This window comes from Pituophis catenifer, unplaced genomic scaffold (genome assembly GCF_029215685.1).
Source record: "Pituophis catenifer annectens isolate HBS135680 unplaced genomic scaffold, rPitCat1.0.hap2 SCAF_2, whole genome shotgun sequence".
Lineage (NCBI taxonomy): Eukaryota > Metazoa > Chordata > Lepidosauria > Squamata > Colubridae > Pituophis > Pituophis catenifer.
In genome coordinates this window covers 216,733,100-216,758,275 of record NW_027256882.1, presented here as the reverse complement: position 1 = coordinate 216,758,275, position 25,176 = coordinate 216,733,100, and the positions used below count along the sequence as shown (strand labels likewise).

Sequence of the window (25,176 nt, the reverse complement as noted above, 5' to 3'; positions counted from 1 at the left end):
GGAATCGATTCGATCAGAGTCCCAACTGAGCTCAGCAGAAAATCAAAGCCAGGATACGTCCACTGGATCACGAGGATCACGGGTTTTTTTCACCCCCAAATCGATTTTCCCTCCACTTGGGCGGCTTTCAACGTGTGCTGGGATTGGAAATCGCCTTGGCCTGACGAAGGCGCGGCGCCCTCCGTTACGCAAAGCAAAGAAAGCTTCGTCAAATAATAATAATAATAAAAACGCCTGCAAAACCTCCGCCCGTTCCCGCCACCGAAGAAAGAAAACCGGGGGCGCGGTGGGAGGCGGGGGGGGGAACGGACTCGCGCAACGATATCGGCGCAAAAGGCGAGACGCTGGGATTTTTTCCCATATTTCAGGCTCCCGGCACGAGGAGCCATCCCTGGGCGGAGAAGTCGGCACCGCCTCCTTCCTCTTTCTTCGGGCGAACATGGCTGCAGCCGCCGTCTGCTCGGCCGTGAAGGTAAGGCGCCTTTTGCCGCCGTTTTCTCCGCTTCGCGCTGCCTCGGCTTTCCCTGTTTGGGGAGGGGGGAACCTTCTCTTCCCCCCCCCACCTCAAGGGCTGTTTCCTTGGGGCTCCCGCGTCTCCGCACGAGGGAGAAGCTCCGGAGCCCGACTCCCCGCACCTTTGGGCCGGCCTAAGAATCAGCGCTTATCTCCGCCGGCGGCGGCGGCGGTGCCAGGCTTATCTGGCGGCGGCGCGGGAGAAGGGCGGGGGAATTTTTTGCTGTAAAGCTTCCGCTCTCCCGGGCTCCAAACCGAGGAAGCCCGGCTGAACGCAGGAAGATTTACTGCAGAGCGAAGGCGCGCAGGTGTGAGCTGTGTAAAACGTTTGTTGCTGCTGCGGGCTGGGAAAAAGGGGGAAGAGTCGATCCCGGGGAATGAGATCGTGGCAAGAGATCCGAAATTTTCGAAAAGGGTTTCTAAGCTTGCCCAAGTTGATCCCCCTACTACTGTCTGTAACCCTTTTTTTCGCTTTTTGCTCCGCTTGCGCTGGATTTTATTCGGTCTCTTTCCCCTGCCTCTTTTTGATCCTTCTGCCGATCGGCCATTAGGCTGGATTTTCTCCCAATTTTCAGATGGAAAGCCAGGAGATAGATAGATCGTGAGGCGGGCTGCCTGCCTGCCTCCTTCAAGCACAATGCAAGGGGCAGAGATCTCCTTGTTTTTTTTCCCCCCAACCTCCTTAAGAGTCTAAAACTGGGGATCCACCCCAGCGTCGAACTGGGCTTTGGAGGCTCTTTGGAAACCTTGGAAAGCAATACAGGTAGTTCTCGACTTAACAATAGTTCACTTAATAACCAAAGTTACAACTTTGACCTAGGTGACTTATGACCATTTTTCACACTTAAACGATTGGTGTGGTGGTCACAAGCGTGAAAACGGATTCATATTTATGACGGTTGCGTTGTTACCCGGGTCATGGGATCCCCTTTTTGCGACCTTCTGACAAGCAAAGTCAACGGGGAAACCAGATTCGCTTAACAGCCGTGTTCCAACTGCAGTGATTCGCTTAACAAATGTGACAAGAGAAGTCGTGAAATGGGACCAAAGTCACTTAACAAATTTCTTGCTAGGCAACCTAAATTTTGGGGCTCGGTTGTGGTTGTAAGTCGAGGACTACCTGTACAATAGAAACAAAGCCCTACCTGTGAGATTGATTTTTTTCCCTGCCATTCTGCTGATGCACAAAACAGAGCGGAATAAAAACAAAATGCTATACAGATACATAAAAACTTAACAAAAGCTAGCACCTAAAGCTGAACGTGCCTAAACCCGTGTGTGCTCAACTCTCGAGGATTTTATGGACATGGATGTATTATTTTCTTAATGTACATACCCTCATGGAACTCAGTTGGCTGTTTTGACATATGTATATGTTTTAATTTTTCAGATTGGTTCTTCTGATATTTCCCTATCTGTTAACCAGGTTCAACCTTCACTAGCTTTTCATGATCTCCAAGGTTGCTACTAGCAAAAATCCACTTTTCAATCAATTAGCTGGAAGGGACCTTGGAGATCTTCTAGTCCATCCTCTTGCTCAAGCAGGAGACCCTATGCCATTTCAGACAAGTGACTGTCCAGTCTCTTCTTAAAAATCTTTAGTGATGAAGCACCGACAATTTCTGAAGGCAAGCTGTTCCCCTGGTTAACTGCCTTCACTGTTAGGAAGTTTCTTCTTAGTTCTAGATTTCTTCTCTCCTTCACCAAGGAAACTGCTATAGTCCCTTCCTGTTGTTCTTTTGTGGTCAGACAAAAATGTATTTAGTTAGGCAACTTTGTGGTTTATAGTAGCGAAATCCACTAGCCTGTCTTTTGTTACAAGGAAGTCAAAGGACACTGTTTTAGAGAGCATCGTCCACCTTGTCAAACTGCAGCTTCCTCAGTTTGAGGTTGGATGGGAGAACATAGATTGAAACAAATTTGTCAACCATGTTTTTATAAGACTATAACATGAAGTTGCCATGGACTAAAATAGGCTCTCATGGCTTATCTTTCTTTACAGGTAGTCTTTAACTTACAATCACAGTTGAGCCCCAAATTTCCATTGCTAAGCAAAGCAGTTGTTAAGTGAACTTTGCCTCATTTTATGACCATTTTGCCACAGTTGTTAATTGAATCATTGGAGTTGTTAAGTGAATCACACAGTTGTTAAGCAAGTCTGGGTTCCCCCATTGATCTTACTTGTTGAAAGCCAGCTGGGAAAGTTAACAAATGGTGATCATATGACCCCAGGACCATGGAACTGTCATAAATAGATGCCAGTTGCCAAGTGCCCAAAATTTGATCATTTGACCGTGGGGATGCTGCAGTGGTTGTAAAGGGGAAAAATTGTTATCAGTCATTATTTTTCAGTAGGTCACTAAACAAATACTTGTAAGTGGAGGACTACCTGGGATCAAAATGCAGAGTGTCTTATATGGTATTATCTATTCTGGAGTGATTAAGTCAGTGATGTTAGAAAATATTTTTGTGAATAAGACTCCATAATAAAGTTGTTTGTATCTGGTTCACCCTTAGATAACAGAAAAACAATTACTTTGCCAAGCTCATGTCATACAGTATAGTAGATGAACTTCTGTATGGGAATTTTGAATCAGAGTTTACATAATTCTCATCCCCTTTGCCTATTGCTTTGTGGATTTCTTGTTAAATCAGCACATTAACTATTAAATTCCCATGATGTGATAAGATGTCACACAGAATCCATGGCAAATATCAAAAAACCTTGTCTTCCGTGCTAATGAAAGCAAAATTCTAATTATATATAATGTCATAAAAACTGTGTAGTTAAACATATAGAACAGGATATTTTAAGAACATCTGTAGGATCAATATCAATAGGGCTTTGCTTTTTTAAAAATAAAAATCTGTGTATCATGATCAATGGCTTCTTTACTATTTTGATTTTCAAACAATGTTTTAAGGAATCTTGCCATTCTTAGACTTCTGCACAGGGACCAGAAAAAAGTAGCATATCCTCTCTTAAAATTGGTTTATTTACTGCTCTTTTATCTTGCCTTATTACATGCAGTAGCAGAAGGTATGTTCTAAGTAAATTTACAAGTGGAAATTAGGTGCTGTAGGAGTATTGTACTTCCCTGGAGAAGCATGGCTGCTGGAGAATCCCAGTAATATACAGAGTCAATAATGAGGCAATGTGATAGAGGATAATTTCCATATCAGATGAGTAGACAGTCTTTGGTTTGGAAGTTGGAGGCATGTGGCCAGTGATTTGATTTTGGGGTGTTGCAGGCATGTCTGTCAACCTTACCTACCTCACAAGGTTGTGGTTGTGGGGAAAATAGAATAGAAGGAAGGTATGTTGGCTATAAAGGCACGCGGTGGCTCAGTGGCTAAGACTCTGAGCTTGTCAATCGAAAGGTCTGCAGTTTGAATCCCTAGCGCCGCGTAACAGGGTGAGCTCCTGTTTCTTATCCCAGCTTCTGCCAACCTAGCAGTTTGAAAGCATGTAAAAAATGCAAGAGGAAAAATAGGGACCACCTTTGGTGGGAAGGTAACAGCGTTCCGTGCGCCTTTGGCATTTAGTCATGCCGGCCACATGACCACGGAGACGTCTTTGGACAGTGCTGGCTCTTCGGCTTTGAAACAGAGATGAGCACCGCCCCCTAGAGTGGGGAACGACTAACACATATGTGCAAAGGGAACCTTTACCTTTACTATGTTAGCTATGTTTGCCACCTTGAAATATTTGTAAAAAATAATAAAGGTAGGATGGCCTAGATTTTTAAAAGCTTTATTTTAAATTGAGTTTTTAGCTTTCGTGAGCTTGCTTTCTTCAGAGGTGAGATTTATTATACTCTCATTGTATTCCTTTTTCACTGTTTATTTTATTCTCTTCTTTTACTCTGTTCTGTCTACACGTCTTTCATTTTCTTCCTTTATTATTGTAAGCCACTGAGAGTAGCACCATAGTGACATAGGCAGCAAATAAATGTAAGAAAAAAATAGTTTTAAGACATTAACTAGCCAAAAGAGCTATGGTAATTGAGCTACAGGTGAAGTGCTGTGAACTGGGGTTGCCCATTCTAGCTCATGTAATAGAAAGATTCAGAAGCTATTTCTCTAATGTTACATATGAGCTTTCTCCAGCCTTGATGCTTCTGGGATGTGTGGATGTTTGTGAACTGAAGTCTACATATCTAGCATGTGTCTGGTTTAGGGAAGACTGCATTAGAGACTTCTAGAAGTCTTGCAGTTTTTAGAGTAGAGAGTTTCCTGTTCATTAGATAAAAACTTTTACCAGCATTGCTAACTGTATAGGTTGATTGGGCAATCTAGAACAGAGATAAGGGGACAGGTCTGTTCCTCTCAATGTTGTTGTTGAATTTGGTCTTCTGGGCTTGTTGTGGCCCGCCAGATTTGGACAGTGAGGAGATTGGGGAGGAACAAGGGCCAGTCCTGGAGTCTGGGGAAGGCTCTGATGAGGGCTCTGTGTCGGAGGCAGAGAGGGGGCCAGGGCCAGATGCCAGTTATCAGCTGCCTTCAGAGTCAGACATCAGTGAGGCAGACGAACAACTGGAGCCTGTTCCCAGTCTCCGCATGCGCAGAGTTGCCAGACAAAGGGAACAGCTAAAGAACAAGGGTCGACTTGGGAGTAAGGCCACAGGTGGACGATGAATGGCCCCTCCCAGAGGGAATAAAAGAGGAGCGAAAGGGGAGTGGAGTTTGCAGGAGACAATTAGTTCGCCTAATTAGTTTGTGACTCTCTGAGACTGTTTGCCAAGTTTTTGAAGATATCGGCCTGGCAGCTCTCTAAGACAGATAAGATCTGTGACTGTAAATTCTCCCTTGAAAGACTTTGCTGAAGGTGAATGAGAGGAAATCACTGTTTGTTTAATAAAAGGGGTTTTGTCAGGACCAGGATTCTGCTTCATGCTTTTTGGGGAAGCCTAGATCAGAACAGGGCTTCTGACCGCTTACAAAGGAAGTGAGGTTTGCTACTGTGCCTGTTTTGACATGAATGCCCTGTAGAAACTCTTGATGGCCATCTGCTTCTAGTACTTTTTCCATCTGTCCTGCATTGTGATTAAGGGAGTTGCCTAAGGCTAAAAGAGATGTGTTAGCCAGCCTTATCAAAATAAATAAAGCAATAAAGAAATTGTGATGTTAGCGGTACGTTCATGAATAATTTATCCTTTTATCTTGTCTTCTAATCTATATTTCTTCTCTGGAAGATTGGAATTATCGGAGGGACAGGTCTGGATGATCCTGAGATATTAGAAGGTCGAACAGAGAAATACATTGATACACCATACGGAAAGGTGCGTATAGGTAACTAAACCATCTTTGTTTTGTGTGTATATAGTGTGTTAGGGAAAACACCTGAAATAGAACTATATTTCCAAGAATTCCTCATAGGTTTCTATGAAAAAACACCCAGTACCTTTGCATCTAGATTGGATTTTTAACCTAGCGTGATTAACACTTGCAAGGGTTGAATGAAGAAAGATAAGAAAGTCCTCATAAAAACATTGTAGTTCTCTGAATTATCTCTACCCTGTGTTCTTTGGGTGCCCAAATTATTTCTAATCTCCTGGCAAATGGCTCTGATTCCATAGCAGCTGGCTATGGATCCACGAATTCAGCTCTTCTCCTTATGTACATATGAAAGGCTTGTACATATTGGGTATTTTAGTGGGACAGATGTATTCACAAAGTGTGACTTCATATAGGTTTCAGATTTATTAGATTTGCTGTCCTCTTCATTACTCCTCATAGAATATTTCTCATAGAATCAGAGCTGATCACCATCCTGCTGCTTAATGATGATGCAAAATTGTCTTTCTGGGATGTTCTGTACTTCGAATTAGTCCCATAGCATTCACTACGAAACCCAAGCAGTCAGGTCCCAGAATAACCATTACTGATTGGTGGCCTGCTGCTATTGATCCTGTAATTCAGCGGTTTCCAGCCTTTTCAGCTTGGCAGAGATGGGGGGGGGAGGGGACGATTTCGTGTGCATGCGCATGCCACTTCTACAAATGCAACTTTGTGCATGCACGCATGTTTGCCCACCACGTCTATGCCCCTGTTCCAAATGGGCTGCTGCCTGGCACCAGGACATGGACCGAAGGAGTTGGGGACCCCTGCTGTAATTGTAATATTCTGAAGAATATACAACATGACTTTGCAATTGTTTTTTGTACGTCAAATTTTGGCTAGCAGCAAAGTCTGTCAAACCTATTGAGATGTATTTCTACGTGTGATTTAATGCGTAGGATTGTAGTGCATAATGAATTTCCACTTTGATCCTGCATGAGTGGCAAATCAGATTTTTAAAAAATTCGTTGGTGGGATTTTAAGATGCTTCTGTAGTATATGTTTGTATATGTGTTGTTTTTAATTCCAGCCATCTGATGCACTGATTTCAGGAAAGATAAAAAATGTTGACTGTGTGCTTCTATCCAGGTACGTGGAATTCCTTTAAAACAGGTGAATTAGAGTTACATTAGAATGAAAATGTGATGTGCCATTTATCGTAATCAGGCCAAACTTTCAAGCTTGCTAACAATGCAGATTGGATTGACAGCTGTTTGGCAGGCAACTAAGGAGCGCTGCAAGAATTTCCTTTTGCCATCATCTCTTCTTGCTTCCTAGAGACTCACCAATCAGGTAGCTGATAGAAGGCACAGTAAGAGTGGTAGGAAGTAGCAACGTTCACAAGAAAATACATAATCACCAAGAATTGCCCATCTCGAGGTTGAGGATTATATCAATTACTCATGAAATTCCTCCAAATATAGGATTACATACTTTATTGAACTAGGGACGCAATGGTTCCATGGTTAAAGACACTGAGTTTATCAGCTGGAAAGCTGGCAATCCAAGACTTGAGCGCCATGTGAAAGGTGAGCTCCCATTCTTTGCCCTAGCTGTGGCCAACTTAGCAGTTTGAAAAGATGCAAGTAGATAAATAGGTACCACTTTGGTGGGAAGGTAACTCTTTCATGCCTCTCCGCATATAATCATGCTGGCCTCATGACCATGGAAATTGTCTTTGGATAAAGTGGCTCCCTTGGTTAAGAGATGAGTAAAAGGTAAAGTAAACGTTCCGCTCGCAGATACATGCTAGTCGTTCCCGACTCTAGGGGGCAATGCTCATCTCCGTCTCAAAGCCGAAGAGCCAGTGCTGTCCGAAGATGTCTCCATGGTCATGTGGCCAGCATGACTATAAATGCCCAAGTCCACGGAACGCTGTTACCTTTCCATTAAAGGTGGTCCCTATTTTTCTACTTGCATTTTTTATGTGCTTTCGAACTGCTAGGTTGGCAGAAGCTGGGACAAGTAACGGGAGCTCACCCCGTTACGCAGCACTAGGGATTTGAACCGCTGAACTGCCAACCTTTCGATTGACAAGCTCACAGTCTTAGCCACTGAACCACCGCATCCCTTCCACCAACAAATTAAGAGATGAGTACCACCCCCTAAAGTCGGACAACTGGACAGGGGAAACCTTTGCTTTACTTTATTGAATGGATTAAGTTTCTTAACTTATGTTTTTTTCATTTTCTTATGAGCTTCCTTGCCAAATGAACTATGATTTGGGGATAGAGAAACCAAGGACTCCAAAAAAAAAAAAAAAAAGTCCCTTATGGGTATAAGCATGATAAAGGCTCTTAGTCCAAACACATTTTTTTTTAAAAAAAATCTAAAATATGAACCAAGAACCTCACCACCTGCAGCTGAGGTTTGCTCATCCAGTCTACAAGGTGAGTAATATAGATAATCTGACGATTCTGAATTGACCACTCTAGAAGCTTTTCCCTGCTACCTTGCTTACTCAAGGCTGCTTTTCCCCCCCTGTGCTTCAAATTGTAGTTGTAGCAACAAGCACTTAATAAGATAGTTCAGGGATTCTGACAAGGGGCCACCATGTTTAGATCACAGTTTGATTTCTTCTCACCCTGGTCTTGGTGTCCAGTATTCTCACATTTGCATAAGGTTGGGATAAATTATCCGTGGCTCCAATGAAACTCAAAGCCCCTAAGAAAAGTGCACTGGGGAATAATTTCAATAAATGATCTGTCATATTGGGAACAAGGATACAGTTTCAATGCAGTTGCAATGAAATGAAATGTAATTCTTCTATTCCACCTCACTTTCTGAATGTGCCTATTGTCCTGTCGCTCATAAAGGCCAGGTATGGACCTTCAAGCTGAAAAAGCTTGAGCATCTTTAGCTAAAATGGGTCAGAGCGAATCATGATTTGCTGTATCGCTTCCTGATTGCAATGCAGAGTTCTTTCCCCCAAGTTTTATTTGTTTTATTTATATAACATTCAATTTTCATCAAACAGTGTGTGTTCTGGGTACAATTATGTTCGTCACCATCATCATATTAATAATATAACAATTGCCGATTTAACTGCCCAAGTAGCTTGTCCATTTATTGTTCTCCATTTTTATATTATGTTTTTAGCTTTAACCAGATTTCTTCTCTCTTTTCTTTCCCTAGGCATGGGAGGCATCATTCTATCATGCCAACAAATATCAATTTCCGTGCCAATATGTGGGCACTAAAAGAAGAAGGTTGCACTCATCTATTAGTGACTACTGCCTGTGGTTCATTACGAGAAGAGATTCAGCCTGGAGATCTTGTTATAATTGACCAGTTCATAGATCGGTAAGGTGGGGAGAAGGAAAATCTGGTTCTGTATAGAGTTAGAACTAACAGAAATAGAATCAAGTCAAATTTGGCAAGAGATTCTGCTACTTTGATACAATTCCAAAAATCCACTTCTGTCAAATCCATTAAGCTCTATTTTTAATCAGTAATGGCAAGCACATTGTTTTATTCCAATAGGAGAGCCAACCTCTCATGCAGAAGTACGTACAGGAAGAGGAGGAGAGATCTCAGGGGATTAAGAAACTGCCTTACATTACTCCATATCATGATGCCTCGCCCCAGAAAAACAATCCATCCATCATGCTGCCTGCCTTATTGAAAGACTTCTGTCCTTCGGCAGTGTTGGAAAAAAGATCACACTGTCTTCCCATTTGTCTTTTTCTCCTTCTTAGAGAACAAAATGTCTTGGATAAGTCTGTTCTGGTGAGATTTCCCCAGCTCTTCTGCCAAGTTTGCAGAAAAGGAAAGTACAATAAGGATGGGAAAGCAGGAGATATCTGTGGCTAGGAAGAGAGAGTAGCTGGACAACAGAGAGAATGGAAGGTTTAAAAGCATCAAGATGTTTTGAATGTAATTTTAAAGTACTGGTAATTGGGAAATCGACACGTTTCCCTCTTTTTGTGAGCAGAGAGATGTATAAGATATTTTTCTGACCTCACTGACTCTTTAATTTACTGTTGTTCATAGATGTAATTTATAAAAAGCTGACTCTTCTTAATTTACTATTTTTCATAGATGTAATTTATAAAAAAATATGAATTATTATTAAGCCAATTGCAAGGAAAATGTGTTATATGTCTCTTTAGGTTTATCCATTTAGCTTTTAATATTTGTGATGCCCAGGAAGAAAAAGTTTCTGCATTTTTTCTGAGACAGCCTAGTTTTCTCAGCTAGGTTAGACCAGCATTCAAGTCACAATACAGACTGTGTATTTTGATCTGGTGGTTTAAAGCACATAGATACCAGCTCTTGATCTCTTTTTTTTTTCCTCCCTTTACTTCTGTACAAAAGGAATTACTGTTAGGAGGAGAAAGAAGGAGGGGGAGGGGACTAAATGAAAAGTGCAATTGAATTGTCAAATTTCATTTATTATTCTGTAGAAACAATTACGGTATTTATTAAAGAAGCAGGAATGGATCTTGAATGTTTTTATAAAGTGAGCTGTTCTGTTATAAAAGTCCACTTCCACAGTCAGTGCCTGTGGAAGTTCCTTGGTGCCTGATTTTTTCCGCCATTGCCCACAGACCAAGTTCATGATTCCTGCAGTTCACATGCCCAAACCCACCCAAGTGAGGCCCAGCCCAAGAATGGCATAGTCATAGAACAATCCAGCCAAACATCAGGTCTTTATTTTCTTACATCATATAGACAGAATCTTGCCAGACTAAACATATAGTGATGGATTGTGTCTATGAAGGGAGAGGTGATGTGATGGACTACAGTGAAGCGGTAGGTTCCCAAGAAGGAGGGGACACGTGGGGGGGAGCGAGACCAGACACAACACAGGCTGGATTTGGATTGAAGAAAAAGGAAGAGATTTAGGACAACCATTCCCTAGACTCTCTCCAAAGGATATACCCCGGGAAAGTCTAGGGAGTGGCTGTCATAAATCTCTTTCTTCAGTCCAACTCTAGCCTATGTTGTCTCTGGTCTCCCCCCCTCCCTCCTTCTTGAGAACCTACTGCTTCACTGTACTCCATCACAACACCTTCCCCTTCATAGATCAATCCATCACCATCTGTCATGTTTTCTGCATCCTCTGTTCAGTGGTGGGTTGGTCCCGGTTTGCACCGGTTCGCACAAACCGGTAGTAAAAATTTCTAGTAGTTTGGAGAACCGGTAATAACATTGGCTGGCGACGCCCCCGAACTGGTCCCCGGCCCGGTCACCGCTTGCTTACCCCACCCACCTCATCAGAGGCTTTTTTTTTTGGTTACTTTTAAAAGCATTTTTTTCTGCAACCTCTTCAGCCGAAGAGGCTGTAGGGAAAAAAAATGCCTTTAAAAGCCTCTGGCGATCCCAGCTGAGTTGCCTGATCGTCAGAGGCTTCTAAAAGCATTTTTTTCTGCAACCTCTTAAGGTTGTAGAAAAAATGCTTTTAAAAGGAAAAAAAAAAGTTGGCCACGCCCACCCAGTCACATTACCCCCACCACCAAGCCACGCCCACAAAATAAGCCATGCCCACAGAACCGGTAGTGAAAAATTTTAGAACCCACCCCTGCCTCTGTTATGAAAGTCACTGAGTCAACTGGCATCTTCTACCCCCAAAACAATCCTATCTCCTTATCCTACTAATATAGATAGTCCTCGACTTATGGCAATGGAGCCCAGAATTTTTGTTGCTATGCAAGTTATTGAGTGAGTGAGTTGAGGTCCACTTTATAGCCGTTTGCCACAGTTGTTAAGCGAATCACTGTAGTTGTTAAATGAATCTGCCCCCCCCCCCCCGACTTTGAATGTCAACTTGGCTGAGATTTGGGTTGGAAGAAATGGATTGAATAAATTTCCCAGGTATTAAAATACAGGTAATCCTCAATTTACAACAGTTTATTTAGTGACCATTTGAAGTTACAAAGGCACTGAAAAAAGTGACTTATATTGTTTTTCACACTTATGACCATTGCAGCATCTCCATGTTCATGTGATTAAAATTTAGATGCTTGGCAACTGACTCACATTTATAACCGTTGCAGTGTCCCGGGGGTCATGTGATCACCTTTTGCGACCTTCTGACAAAGTTAACGGGAAGGACAGATTCACTTAAAAAATGTGTTACTAAATTAACAATTGCAGTGATTCACTCAACAACTGTGGCAAGAAAGGTCGTAAAATGAGGCCAAGCTCACTTAACAACTGTCTCACGTAGCAACAGAAATTTTGGGCTCAGTTGTGGTCGGATGTCGAAGGCTACCTATAGCTGGCAGAACTGTTTATAATGGCTGGACTTCATAATATCCATTTTTAAAATCCTGTTTCTAAAAGTTAACATTTGTGATAGGTTTTTTTTTTTCAATTGTTGCTGCAAAGGCTACATTTTGAAGTGAAATTGATGGATTCTAGTTTAAAAGTACACATATTTTCACTCCCCCCAATCATGGTGTCATTGCTGCAGCTGCACATTGTGCCCCCTCCCTGATATCCACCCCATGTTAAAACTGCAATTCCCAGAATCCTAGTCAGCATGGCAATTGCCAGAGAATTCTGGGAGTTCTAATCCCATTGGAGTAGTCTTATCATTCTATTGCAAGCCTGCATATTTCTTGTATGCCTAATAGTTGCTCAGAACTTTGCAGCAAAGCTGTTGAAATGTGTTTCATACTCATTTAGCAGAGTCATTTGTCAAGAGGCCATATCTTATTGGCAGGAATGGCGTATGTTCCTGTTTATTCCCTACATACTGCATTATGAGCGGCCACCTGATCCTTTCCAGATGTTTGCATTTAACAACTCTTCCTGTTCTTTGCCTTTGGTAGTACTGACAGGGTTGGGGAGAGTTAAAGTTCTGAAGTCTTGGCAGGAGTGGATTGAGGCTATTTTTAGCTATAATCTCTTTTTTTTTCCCCAGTCCATTTGCTGTGTATATTCACAAATGTTTTCAGCTGAATTTTGCTGACCAAATAGCATTCTTGGTGCATTTTTAGGGCGCGACATGGGCTTTATGTTTTTCTTGCCAGTTCTGGTTTACAAATTGAGAAGCATTTTGTTTCTGTCTTTTTTTTTTTTTTTTTACTTCTGGTCTTATAATCATCAGATAAGATTATGGTCTCATTTCTGTTTAAGGCCCTCTTTCTAAATGCCTGTCATATTTTTCCCCTAGAACAAACTAATTCTGTTACTGTGGTTGCCCAGTATAATTAAGGGAGGAAGAAGAGCTGTTATTACAAGCTTCCCAATTGGAAGGATTAATTTGCATTTGCTTCGCATTAATTTGCCTATGACAATATTATTTCTTCTAACCTTAAGGAGACAGGTAGACCTTGACTTACAACAGTTCGTTTAGTGATTGTTTGAAGTGACAAAAAGTGACTTATGACCATTTTTCACACTTACGACCATTGTAGCATCCTCATGGTCACATAATCAAAACTCAGACGCTTGGCAACTGACTTGTATTTATGATGGTTGCAGTGTCCCAGAATCCCCTTTGACCTTCTAAAAAGCAAAGTCAATGGGGAAGCCACAAGATCCTAAACTCTTAACATTATTATGTGATTTATATCATCATACATTAGCTATACCGTGTTTCTCCGAAAACACGACCCACCCCAATAATAAGCCCAACCCTAATTTTCAGGGGGTGGGCCTAATATTACTCCTACTCCAAAAATAAGCCCGAGGGATGGGCGTGGCTAGTACGAGTGGCGGCATGGGGGTGGGCAACTGTCCGGCTGCAGCTGCAGCCTGCTGGCCCCCTAGGGCAGCACAAATACCACTTTTGCCCTTCTATTTCTGGGCGCAACGCTTCTCCTTGTTGGGCTGTTTCCCCAAAGGTGGCAGCTTTGCAGCCAGCTGCTTTGCTTTTCCCCTTTTTTGGGGAGGTTCACAGGAGGCTTTTTGGTGAATGGGAGGAAAGATTTTGGTGAATGGGAGGGGGATTTTGCTGCCTGTCATCCATTCCTCAAGCTCAGCACAGACTGAGGGAAAGATGATAGGTAGCAAAATCCCTCTCCCCATTTTCCTCCCGTTCACCAAAAAGCCTCCATTCCGAACGCTGAAGGTTTGGAATAGAGGCCACGGCGCATCCAGCTCACCAAGTCTTGCCTGCTGCACCTCAAAAAAAGTAAGACCACCTGGAAAATAAGCCCAAGTACTTATTTTCAAGTCTAAAAGAAAATAAGACTCTGTCTTATTTTCTGAGAAACACGGGTATTATATATTTTATATGCAGCCAAAGACAATTCCTGTTCAATCAAGGCAAGCCAAAAAGATGGACACTCATGATTTACGTTGTCTTTTCTGATTAGTATTTTTTTTTCCTTTGCAGGACAACAAAAAGGCATCTCACTTTCTATGACGGGACTAATTCCTGCCTCCCAGGAGTGTGCCATGTTTCTATGGCGGAACCTTTCTGTGCCAAAACAAGAGAAGTTAGTAGATCTTATATTATGGACGTTAGTCCAGGTAGCCCTCAGTTTACAACCATTTGTTTAGTAACCGTTGAAACCATTCAAAGTTACAAGAGCATGAGTAACCTGTGACTGTTTTTCATACTTTATGAAGGCTGCAGCATCACCGCTGTCACACAATCAAAATTCAGATGCTTGATAACTGACTCATATTTATGACTGTTGCAGAGTCTTGAGGTCATGTGACCTCCTTTTGCAACCTTTTGACAAGCAAAATCAATGGGGAAGCCAGATTCACTGTACAACTGTGTTACTAACTTAACAGCTACAGAGATTCATTTAAAAACTGTGGCAAGAAAGGTTGTAAAATGGGGCAAATTCAGTTAGCTGTCTTGCTTAGCAACAAAAATGTGGCGCTCAATTATGGTCGTAAGTCGAGGACTACTTGTATAGGATTCAATCTGTAATTGAGCAATGCATACCATTCCCATTTTCCTACCATTCTACTAACATATGCAGCTAGATCAGTGGTGAAATGTAAAATTTGTTACTACCGGTTCTGTGGGCGTGGCTTGGTGGGGGGTTAATGTGACTGGGTGGGCATGGCCAATTTTTTTTTTTTTTTACTTTTAAAACCATTTTTTCTAAACCTCTTCGGCCGAAGAGGTTGTTAAAAAAATGCTTTAAAAGCCTCTGACAATCCCAGCTGAGTTGCCTGATCGTCAGAGGCTTTTTTTTACTTTTAAAACCATTTTTTCCACAACCTTTTCGGCCAAAGAGGTTGTAAAAAAAATGCTTTTAAAAGCCTCTGACGATCAGGCAACTCAGCTGGGATCGTCAGAGGCTTTTAAAAGTATTTTTTCTACCTGTTATGTTACCTGAGTTTCCATGACCACAAGGGGCCCCAAGGGCCTTCCATATGTGCCCAGCATCCTTCCAAATAATGTGATCAACCTCAAATTCTCAAAGCAACAGAAATAGAAGACTGGGAAATAATGTTCACATTTCAATTAAATATCAACTCAATCAATTTCCCTTTTTTTCTTAGCCTCAGCCACTTGATTATTCTATTTCCTAGCGTATCATTTCCAGGTCAAATGAGGCTGTTATTGGCTTGACAGAAAACCAAGTATCTTCCCAGGATAAATAATGTTGAAATAAAGCAATAACTTCTTTTTAAAGCGTTAATCTATTGAGTTAATGTATTTTTTTGTTGTTGTTCTCAAGCTGTGCTTTGATATACTTGAACTTCATTGCAGGTCCAGGAAAAATAGATAATAGAGATGACCTTGATATTCCTCATAAGATATTAGTTAATATTTGGAGGGGGCTCAAATGACACGCGCGCGCACCCCCCCCCCCCCAGGGATAAAGTAGTGGTGACTTTTTATCTCCCTTGATGATTTCAGGTTCTCCTGGATGTTGCCAAAAAGCTTGGAATCAAGTGTCACTCAAAGGGGACAGTAATTACAGTCGAGGGACCACGTTTTAGTTCTCGGGCTGAAAGCTTGATGTTTCGCAGCTGGGGAGCTGATGTTATCAATATGACGACAGTCCCAGAAGTCATTCTGGCAAAGGAGGCGGGAATCTGCTATGCGAGTATCGCCATGGCAACAGATTACGACTGCTGGAAAGAACATGAGGAAACGGTGAGTGAAAGTTGCTGTTTTCCTTGGGGATATGCGCTTAGTGTAGACACGAAAATTGGAACGATGCTACTTGCCAAATAGCTTGGCTGAGCTATTCATTTTCTGCAAATCATTTTTTTATATAAGTTCCTCTCAAAAAAAAAGTTGGAAAAATTACAAATGCTGACAATCTCTGTGGGGCTCAGTTTTTTCCCCACATGTCAACCTCCGGCTTTCAGGATGTGCGAAGAAATGAGTGCATATGACATATTTGTAAATATATATGCATATATATGCATGTCTTGTACATTGTGGTTGTGTATGTATGCTTGCTACAAACCACACAGCCAGAAAAGCAGTGTGCGTGTGTGACTTTTTTGATAACGGTAAAAGTATACAAAACAAAGATTGTAAGAAAAAAAGGGAATAAAAAGAGGAGAAAACATTTAGTTATGCCTTCCACCCTTCTTTTTATAAGTCATTACCATCTTACACTTCTCCCCATCCTCTTTGGCCCTTTTTAATTCCCAAACTATCAATTCAGTCTTTTCCTCCTTCGACAAAAAGACAATAAAAGATTTTGCTTTTTTTTTTCCCTGACCAGGTTGGTCAGATTCACCATTTCTGTATGTTCAATTAATTTTATAATTCAGTCTTTGTATACAATAAGCTTGCTGCAGGGACTGGAGGCCTTCTCAGTAGCAGCTCCCTTGCTGTGGAACAACTTGTCATCTTAAACCTGTGTGGCTCCATCCTCATGTTCTTTTACAAGTAGATGAAAACATAGTTGTTCCAGAAGGCCTTTGAAATTATTCTTATTTACCATATGACTTCTTATAGTCTGAGTTTGTGTTCTGCTTTTAGTAATGTGCTATTTATTTAACACATTTATAGTGTGTGTGTTGTGTTGTATATAGTTCATACATTTCTGGATGCTGCCTAGAATCCAGTTGGTTTCAGCCAGTCAGATAAATTTCATAAATAATACACTGGTTGCTCTAGTACATTTAAATAAACAAGCACATAACAGAAAAACGTGGTCAAAATGAGATGGGAAAAAATGGAAGTGTTAATTGCACCAAAGAAGAAAGGAACAAACCTGGAGGGAAATGAGATGAGAGAATAACAGAATAGGCAAGAGAGTATGAGGTCTTTATTAAATAAGGGATTATTAAATAGCATACAAATCCCCCAGGGGAACAGCACCTTCTAGGAGCAGTTAATTTTGAGGTTAATTTTTAAAGGCAATTTTCCAGCAGTAGCACTATCACCATCCATTGGCATCACGTGTTCAGTTCTTTGGTTTCAACAGCTTCTGATTTTATCCAAAGCTTTACTGTTAGGGGAACAGAAATGAAAAATCAATGGAAATGGAACTACAAACAGACTAGGAGTATTCCAAACTCTAAAACTTTGTGTCACTCTCAGCTCTCTCAAACAGTTGTGGATAATTATAGGCAATCAGTCTCTTTCACAGCTGAAATTAAACTTGGAGGAGAGTATGAAAGTGCTGAATTGTAACTAGTAAAACAGTTTAATTTTATCTCCTCAGTACTCAGCACCAGGAAATTGGAGTACACTGTTTTGGCCATGTCCACAGTTAATACCATAATATGATGATCACTGCCTGTATTTTCTACATTTTGTTTTCCTGTGATCCTCTTGTGGGTGCATGTATCTGCAGATCACTGATGTGTATTTTTTTCTTTAAAAAATCTTCTCATGTAAATCTGTCAGCCTTTTAAGAGTTCACATGGGTGAGAATGGGGTCCTTACCATACTAATATTTTTGTTAACACAGCTACTTATTTTGAAATAATTTCACTGGTAAAGTGACATGGACAAGTTATTGTCAATCCCATATTTGTAATATAATGATAACATGGACAATTTTGTAGGGTTGTTAGTAGAATTAGTAAAGAGCTTAAATCAGCTAACATTGTAAGTGTATATTTGTTGAATTCCATTTGAGAAATCTATAATTGAAAAATTGTAATTACAGCACTCTCTAAGTGGTTTACAGTATCAGCATATTGCCCCCAACAATCTGAGTCCTCATTTTACCAACCTCGGAAGGATGGAAGGCTGAGTCAACCTTGAGCTGGTCAGGATCAAACTCCTGGCAGTGAGCAGTGAGTTAGCCTGCTAGTCAGCATTCTAGCTACTGCATCACTAGAGCTCTATGGTGTATGTGGCGTTCCTTCCTATTTTATCCCCATCACAATGGCCCTTTGAGGTAGGCTGGGCTCAGAGAGAGTGACTGGCACAAAGTCTCCTAGAAAGTTTTTGTGTTTGAGGGTACATTTGAAGCCTGACTTTACCTGGTCCATGCTAACCACTATATGGTGCTGACTACTTTTTAATGGTTACTGATATAGGCGTTTGTGCACATAACTACATTTTACGTTGCCTTAATCCTATTTAGTTTTTTTTTTTTCTTTTTACTGTGGCTATTGACTTTTTAAGATAAAATTCTATCAAATGTGTTTGATATATTAAGCAGGTTTGTTTTTCCTTTAGAAGGAGCTTGCTGGGGATATTAATAATAAAGTTACTTGTTATTGTGATAAAGATCATTTGCCTGCATCTATCTGAAAAGTCATCTTTTCTGAATTGCTTTAGTTGAAATTATACTAGAGCATACCTAATGTTTGACATAATTGTCCTGCATCTCTACACTCTATATTTTGTTTATTGGGATTTACTCTCATGTAAATGGGAATAAGATCAAATACTGAGTGTGTCTGTTAGTGCAAACCACAGAGAAAGGGGGGGGGGAGAGATTGAGATTAGTTGGCTTGTTTAATTTCGATTTCTGTGGTAACCCACTCATACAAGGCTACATACATACATACATACATACATACATACATACATACATACGAATGAATGAAGAGAGCCTAATGATTGTCTTGTTCTTGTAGGTCTCAGTGGACAGAGTCCTAAAGACACTGAAGGAGAACGCAAATAAAGCAACTAGTTTGCTACTCACTGCCATACCTCAGGTTGGATCCATGGAATGGTCAGAAACCCATCAGAACCTGAAAGTAATTTGATGTTTCTATTTAATTTATTATTTACGTATGTGTGTTTTTTAAAAAAGTTTGTAGGATACTTTCAACAAGGGAGGCCCCAGCCCCACTCATCCCCAGTGTAAGTAGAATTTACATTGAAAAGCTCTAATGCAATCAAAACTAACTATGGATGGTACAGTACAGGCAGTACAAAATCACAATGGAGCCCAACATTTTTGTTGCTAAGCGAGGCAGCTGTTAAGTGCATTTTGCCCCATTTTATGAACTTTCTTGCCACAGTTGTTAAATGAATCATAGCAGATGTTAGTAACACAGTTAATCTGGCTTGTCCATTGACTTTGCTTGTCAGAAGGCCACAAAAGGTGATCACATGACCCCAAGACAATGCAACCATCATAAATATGAACCAGTTGCCAAGTATCCGAATTTAGATCACATGACTAAAGGGATGTTGCAGTGGTCGTAAGTGTGAAAAATGGTCATAGGTCACTTGTTTCAGTACCGTAACTTCAAACAGTCACTAAATGAATGATTGTAAGTCATGAATTACCTGTAATACTAAAATATTGCAGTGGAGTAACATAGGTAACATTGATAAAATCTAGAAAATCTAACATTTAGAACATGCTATGAGAGTTACAGTTACATAGTTAAAATTCAGAACAGCCCAATTAAATCTTCTTTAAGAGCAGAACATCATTCAGGCCACCCTAAAACTTAAGCTGAGGCCTGGCAAATCCCAGATGGTTGGATCTTGTTGTCCAAGAAATATTCTTTCTTACACTCACAAGATTAACTTTTAAAACTGACCCATGAGCAGGGGTTGAATTATTAATTTGTAGATAGATAGGTAGGGTATTTTTTTTTTAACGAACTGAACTTTTAAGTTGAGTAGAACTCATCAACTCACCCATCAATACTTCACTTACTTCCATTATCAATAAGAAGCCACCCTAACATATTCAGATGACCTGAACTCCAACTTTTAAATAAAAGATATGTTGTGTGATCCAAACATCCACTCCCACCAATTCTTGGAATTCTGGATTTTGCATTTGCCAAACAGTTTGAAATATATTGATGTTCTAGCTCTCCAGAAAATGTTTTAAACGTCCTGAACATTTTACAGTAGATACTGATATCCATGCTTACATGCATGCACACCCATATGTTCACATCATAATTAAGAACTTTAGTTTAAACACTGAAACAGAACGCTGAAGAATTTCAGAGCAGAATTAGTAAGTGGGTAAGTAAATATGGATTCCAGAAGCATACAAATAGGCACCAGATCTCTACTGTAGGCCCAAGTAGGACATTCCATTAACTAGATTGGGGGTCTCCAAATGTGGCAATTGTGCACTTCAACTCCCAGAATTGCTCAACCAGCCATGCTGGCTGGGCAATTCTGGGAGTTGAAGTCCACAAGTCTTAAAGTTGCCAGGTTTGGAGGCCCTTGAAGTACATGCTCTCTAGAACAAAGCTCTCCAACTTTTCTGGCTTTGCGGACCAGCAGGGGGAGGAGAAGGGATGAAGAAACAGGCGCATGCACCTGCTGCTCACATAAGGGGGATGCATGCGCGCACTCTTCCATGCATGCCTGCCTCTTCCGCGGCCCAGTTCTGATCGGATCACAGCCCAGTAATGGGCTGCAGCCGAGGGTTTGAGGACCCCTGTTCTAGAAGGTGATATCTAAAAAAAAGTTTGATAACTCTTGTGATGGCACTTGCAGCATTTGAAGGAATCACCTGGAGAATTTGGCTCATGGCAAAGGCTATAAAAACTGGGGTCAATCCAGTGGTGGAATTCAATTTTTTTTTACTACCGGTTCTGTGGGCATGGCTTGGTGGGCGTGGCAGGGGAAGGATACTGCAAAATCTCCATTCCCACCCCACTCCAGGGGAAGGATACTGCAAAATCCCCATTCCCTCCCCACTCCTGGGGGAAGGATATTGCAAAATCTCCATTCCCACCCCACTCTGGGGCCAGCCAGAGGTGGTATTTGCAGGTTTTCCGAACTGCTCAAAATTTTTGCTACCGGTTCTCCAGAACCTGCTGAATAGCACCCCTGGATCAATCTATATCTTATATGGTGAATTCATAGTAAAATTGGTGAGGTGACTTCTGAATCATCTGTGCCCTTCTTTGGGCAGTTATCCTTCAACTTGGCTTTATTTGCAGCAAATGTCCAAACAACCAACCGTATTTAAATTCAAGAGTAAAGTTGTGTAATTCTTAAACTGTGAATTCTCTTTAGCCCAGAAACAAGGGAACTATGGCTATTACATGTTGCTAAAGTTTTAATCCCCAGGTCATTAACCAATGATAAGACATGCTAAAATGTATTTCAGCAACACTTGGGAAATCACAAATTTCCTTTCTGTATTCTAGGAAAGAGAGAGTGGCAAGTGTGATTAATATTTATCTCCTCCCCCTGGGTAAGAAGAAATGTTGCAGATTTCGAACACAAAATATGGTAGTTTGTAGGGAGAAAACACACTTTAGTTGACCTTTTTCCTTACAGGTAGTCCTCAATTTATGACCACAATTGAGCCCAAAAATTTTTTTTTCAAAAAAAAAAAACACAATTTTTTATAATTATAGAATAAAATATAAAAATAGTATAGTAAGCAAAAGCAAATAGTAAGACACAGTGGGGGGAAGGGGAAAGAAGTGAGGAGGGGAGGAAGAAAAGAAAAGAAAAGAAAAAGTGTTGACTTCCAACTCTCTCTGTTGCAGTAGAACAAAGCATTAACATTGAACCTCAACTTTTTACTTTTCTATAATAATATAAACCAGCCATTTCTATAACAACAAATCAATCTAATCAGTAAAACCCAAAATCAAAGTTTCATTTTTTCCCTCACCTCAAGCACAAAGTCCAGAAGCGGTTTCCCTGTAGCAACAAAAGTACTTATATACTTTTCTTTGATCAAAACGGTCAATTTAGCCATCTCTGCCAACTCCATCAACTTTTGTAGTCATTCATCCATGGTGGGAGTCAAATTCCATTTTTGTGCATACAGTAGTCTTGCTGCCGTCAACATATATAAGACCAAAAATTTCTGTTGCTGAACACCTACAGTAGTGGCCAAAATTGTGGAAACCTTTTGGGGAAAGTGTATTTTTAAGGTTTGATGGCTAATAACACCACTTTTTTTTTTTTTTTTTTTTAGTTTCAAGATAATCATATTCCACTGCTGGAATGGCCTGGGAATAGCCCAGACCTTAACCCAATTGAAAATCTATGGAGCCGACTAAAGAAACTTGTTAGTCAGAAGCGACCCAGCAATAAAACCCAGTTAATAGAAGCAATCATTCAGTCTTGGTTTCACATTATAACAACTAAAAGACTTGGTTCACTCCATGGAAAGACGTTGTAAGGCCGTAATTCATGCTAAAGGTTGCCCAACCAAGTATTAACTGACATAATTTTTGTATATCTCGTTTTTTTTCTACGTGTTTCACATTTCTTCTTTATACTGTAACTGCTATTTTAATAGCAACTCCTTCATAAAAGTTATTGCATTACATTCCTGATTAAATTATCTTTCCATTGATATATAATTTTATGGTACTACTCCAAAAAAGATTGATGTTATTAGCTAGTTTTAGAAAATACACTTTTCCCAAAAGGTTTCCACAATTTTGGCCACTACTGTAACTTCAATCGGTCACTAAATGAATTGTTGTAAGTCAAGGTCTACCTATATTGGTTTCTGACTCATATGTATATAAAGCAGGATTCAAGCAACAAAGCCTTCAGTTTCTGGGTTGAAGTGAATTAAGGCTCCTAATTGGCACCCCATAACTTTTGTGCATACTCTGGATGTTATCTTTTACCATAAATCTATTGCTATTTTGTACTGCTTTTATTTAGCTAGATCATAACTTTGTATACTACAGTAATTACAAACCTTAAAGAATTGTTTTTAATGCAGCATTTCCCCCCACTTGTTCTGATTCTTGTATTTCAGAATACTGTGCAGTTATCCGTTATGCTACCAAAACATTGAAAACCTATCAAGCTACAGTACTTGAAGATCAGAAGATAGATGTCTTTACTTTTAAAGAATGCCTTTAATGGATGCAACATTTTTCATTCCCATCTGCTAATATGCTTCTTTTGGAATAAGATCTTGCAAAGGCTGAAGAACAGAACATTCACAGCAGATTTGAAAAGTAATTAATTCTTAAAACTGACATTTCAGACTGTGAACACAATAGCTGATACTTAATAATCATGTTCCACTGATGCGAAAGAGGTTAAAAAAAAAGAGGGTTATTAGCTCTAGTTCAAATATTCAATCATAACTCAATTCAAAAATGGCAAATCCATAACAAGGTATGTTTATATGCCCTTGCTCACCTCCCAAATGACCACCCCCCCAGAGTGGTTATAGTGGTGGATTGCCATTCAGTAGCATTTTTATAATGCAAAGAAATGGTTTTGAATGAGGATTAAATGCATTTTTATTATGCTTTTTAATAGAAAATTACTGACTTTTAAAAAATAAGAGCAATTACAGGTTGCACTTTTTTGTTCTTAAAGATTTCCTGGCTAAGATTTTCCAAAGTGACATGATAACGGTTTTTATGTATTTAGCCTATTGTTAAGAAAATATTTGATTTTATTATGAATGTCAAATCCGTTTTCTTTTGTGTTTTCAATTCAATATGCTGGAATTCATGAATTGCTGGATTTATTTTCTTTTTATACGTTTTTTTTTTTTTAAGAGTTGTGTGGCGGATGGGTAGACTTGGTTGATTTATTATTTTTCAAATTGAATGGCTTTGAGGGGGGTTTTGGGACAGCAAAAAAAAAGCAGGATGCGTGGTTTTTGTGTGGTAAAGAATAAAGACATTTTGAGACCACAAAGGACTCAATCATGTATCCCCTCAGTTGCTAATAGTGAGTGTTGAGCAACTCCATTTCCGTTAGATGTTTTCTGGTGCCCTTATGGCTGTGGTAGTTCCTCCAAACCAAGGCCACAATGTCACTTCAGAAAAAAATCCTCTCAGTTTTACAACCACTTTTTATTGAAAACTCCAATACACCATTTACTTCTAGCAAAAGCAGCAGAGTAATGGAGTCTAGGTTGGTGATGTTTCTGAGTGTTTGAAGGCATCACAAACCTGTTCGAACAGGCTGTGTTTGAACGACTATATAGTACGGCCTCGGAAACAATTCTCTGTACCAAGTCACTCGGGACTTGTTTTTTCCTAAATATTGTGAAGAGTGAAGAACAACTACGATGTCTCTGAACAACATATTCACATTGTTTGGAATGCTGCTGCTGAATGTTTACAATACACACTACTGTTGAATCCTTGCAAATTATGCCTTAGTTACGTAAGTTAAATACCCCCTTTTCTGTTCAAAAAAAGGATGCAATGCTGCTTTTCTCAAATAAAACTCAATGTAACCTCTTCTGTGTCTTACTGATTTGAAACTAGGCGTGCCTACCCCTAGGTATTTAGGTTGCTCTGAATGAACAGAAAAATGATCAGGGTTTTTTTTAAAAAAGAAAAATTTGATTCTTGAATTGTAATATTATCCTTTCTTCCCATAGATGTCCCCATCAAACAGTTTGCGAGATGTTTCTTAGCCTTCCAATCTGTGGAAAGGGAAGCATGACATTTTAAGACTTAAATAACAATAGCACTTAGACCCCTTCATAGCACATATCTTTAGCATCCCTAACAAAACATCCCAGAAACTTCTCATTTCCTACACCCCAAGAAGCACAGTAGCAATTGATAAAAGGAGAATATTTGTAGTTCAGGGTTGAAACGATTTCCAATTTCACAACTTCTGAATGCAATACCATTCCATTGGTTAATTGTCCTCACTGTTAGGAAGTTTCTCCTTAATTCCAGGATGCTTCTCTCCTTGAGTAGTTTCCATTCATCGTTTCTTGTCTTGCCTTCTGGTGATTTTGGTGGATACCCAAGAAGAGGTAGTTTCCAATTGGGAGGTAGCAAGCTGAAGTTGGACAAAGTATCCCCTTAATTACCATATTTCTATCATAGTTTAGGAACTATCCCATGATGGCGAACCTATGGCACGCATGCCACAGGTGGCACGCAGCACCCATTCTGTGGGCTCACGAACCGTTGCCCCAGTCCAGCTTTGCTGTGCATGCATGTGCACTTCCTACTACCCAGCTGGTTATCGGGTCTCTGCCACGCATGCACAGAGGGTGGTGGCGTGCTGGGGCCCCCGTGGGGGTGGGGAGGCCTGCACATACATTATGTTTTGGGGATCTGGCGCTTGCACTTTGGCAT

General features: G+C 40.4%; 1 protein-coding gene across 1 annotated transcript; it reads left to right on the top strand.

Annotated features, from left to right (window-relative positions):
• The first annotated feature begins 260 nt into the window (after positions 1-260).
• On the top strand, positions 261-23,455 carry MTAP (methylthioadenosine phosphorylase). The gene is made up of 8 exons (XM_070935530.1): positions 261-472; positions 5,709-5,795; positions 6,884-6,942; positions 8,989-9,156; positions 14,144-14,246; positions 15,635-15,874; positions 18,778-18,900; positions 22,866-23,455. The coding sequence occupies exons 1-8, from the start codon at positions 440-442 to the stop codon at positions 22,902-22,904; spliced, it is 852 nt and encodes a 283-aa protein (XP_070791631.1). The 5' UTR covers positions 261-439; the 3' UTR covers positions 22,905-23,455.
• Positions 23,456-25,176: the final 1,721 nt, after the last annotated feature.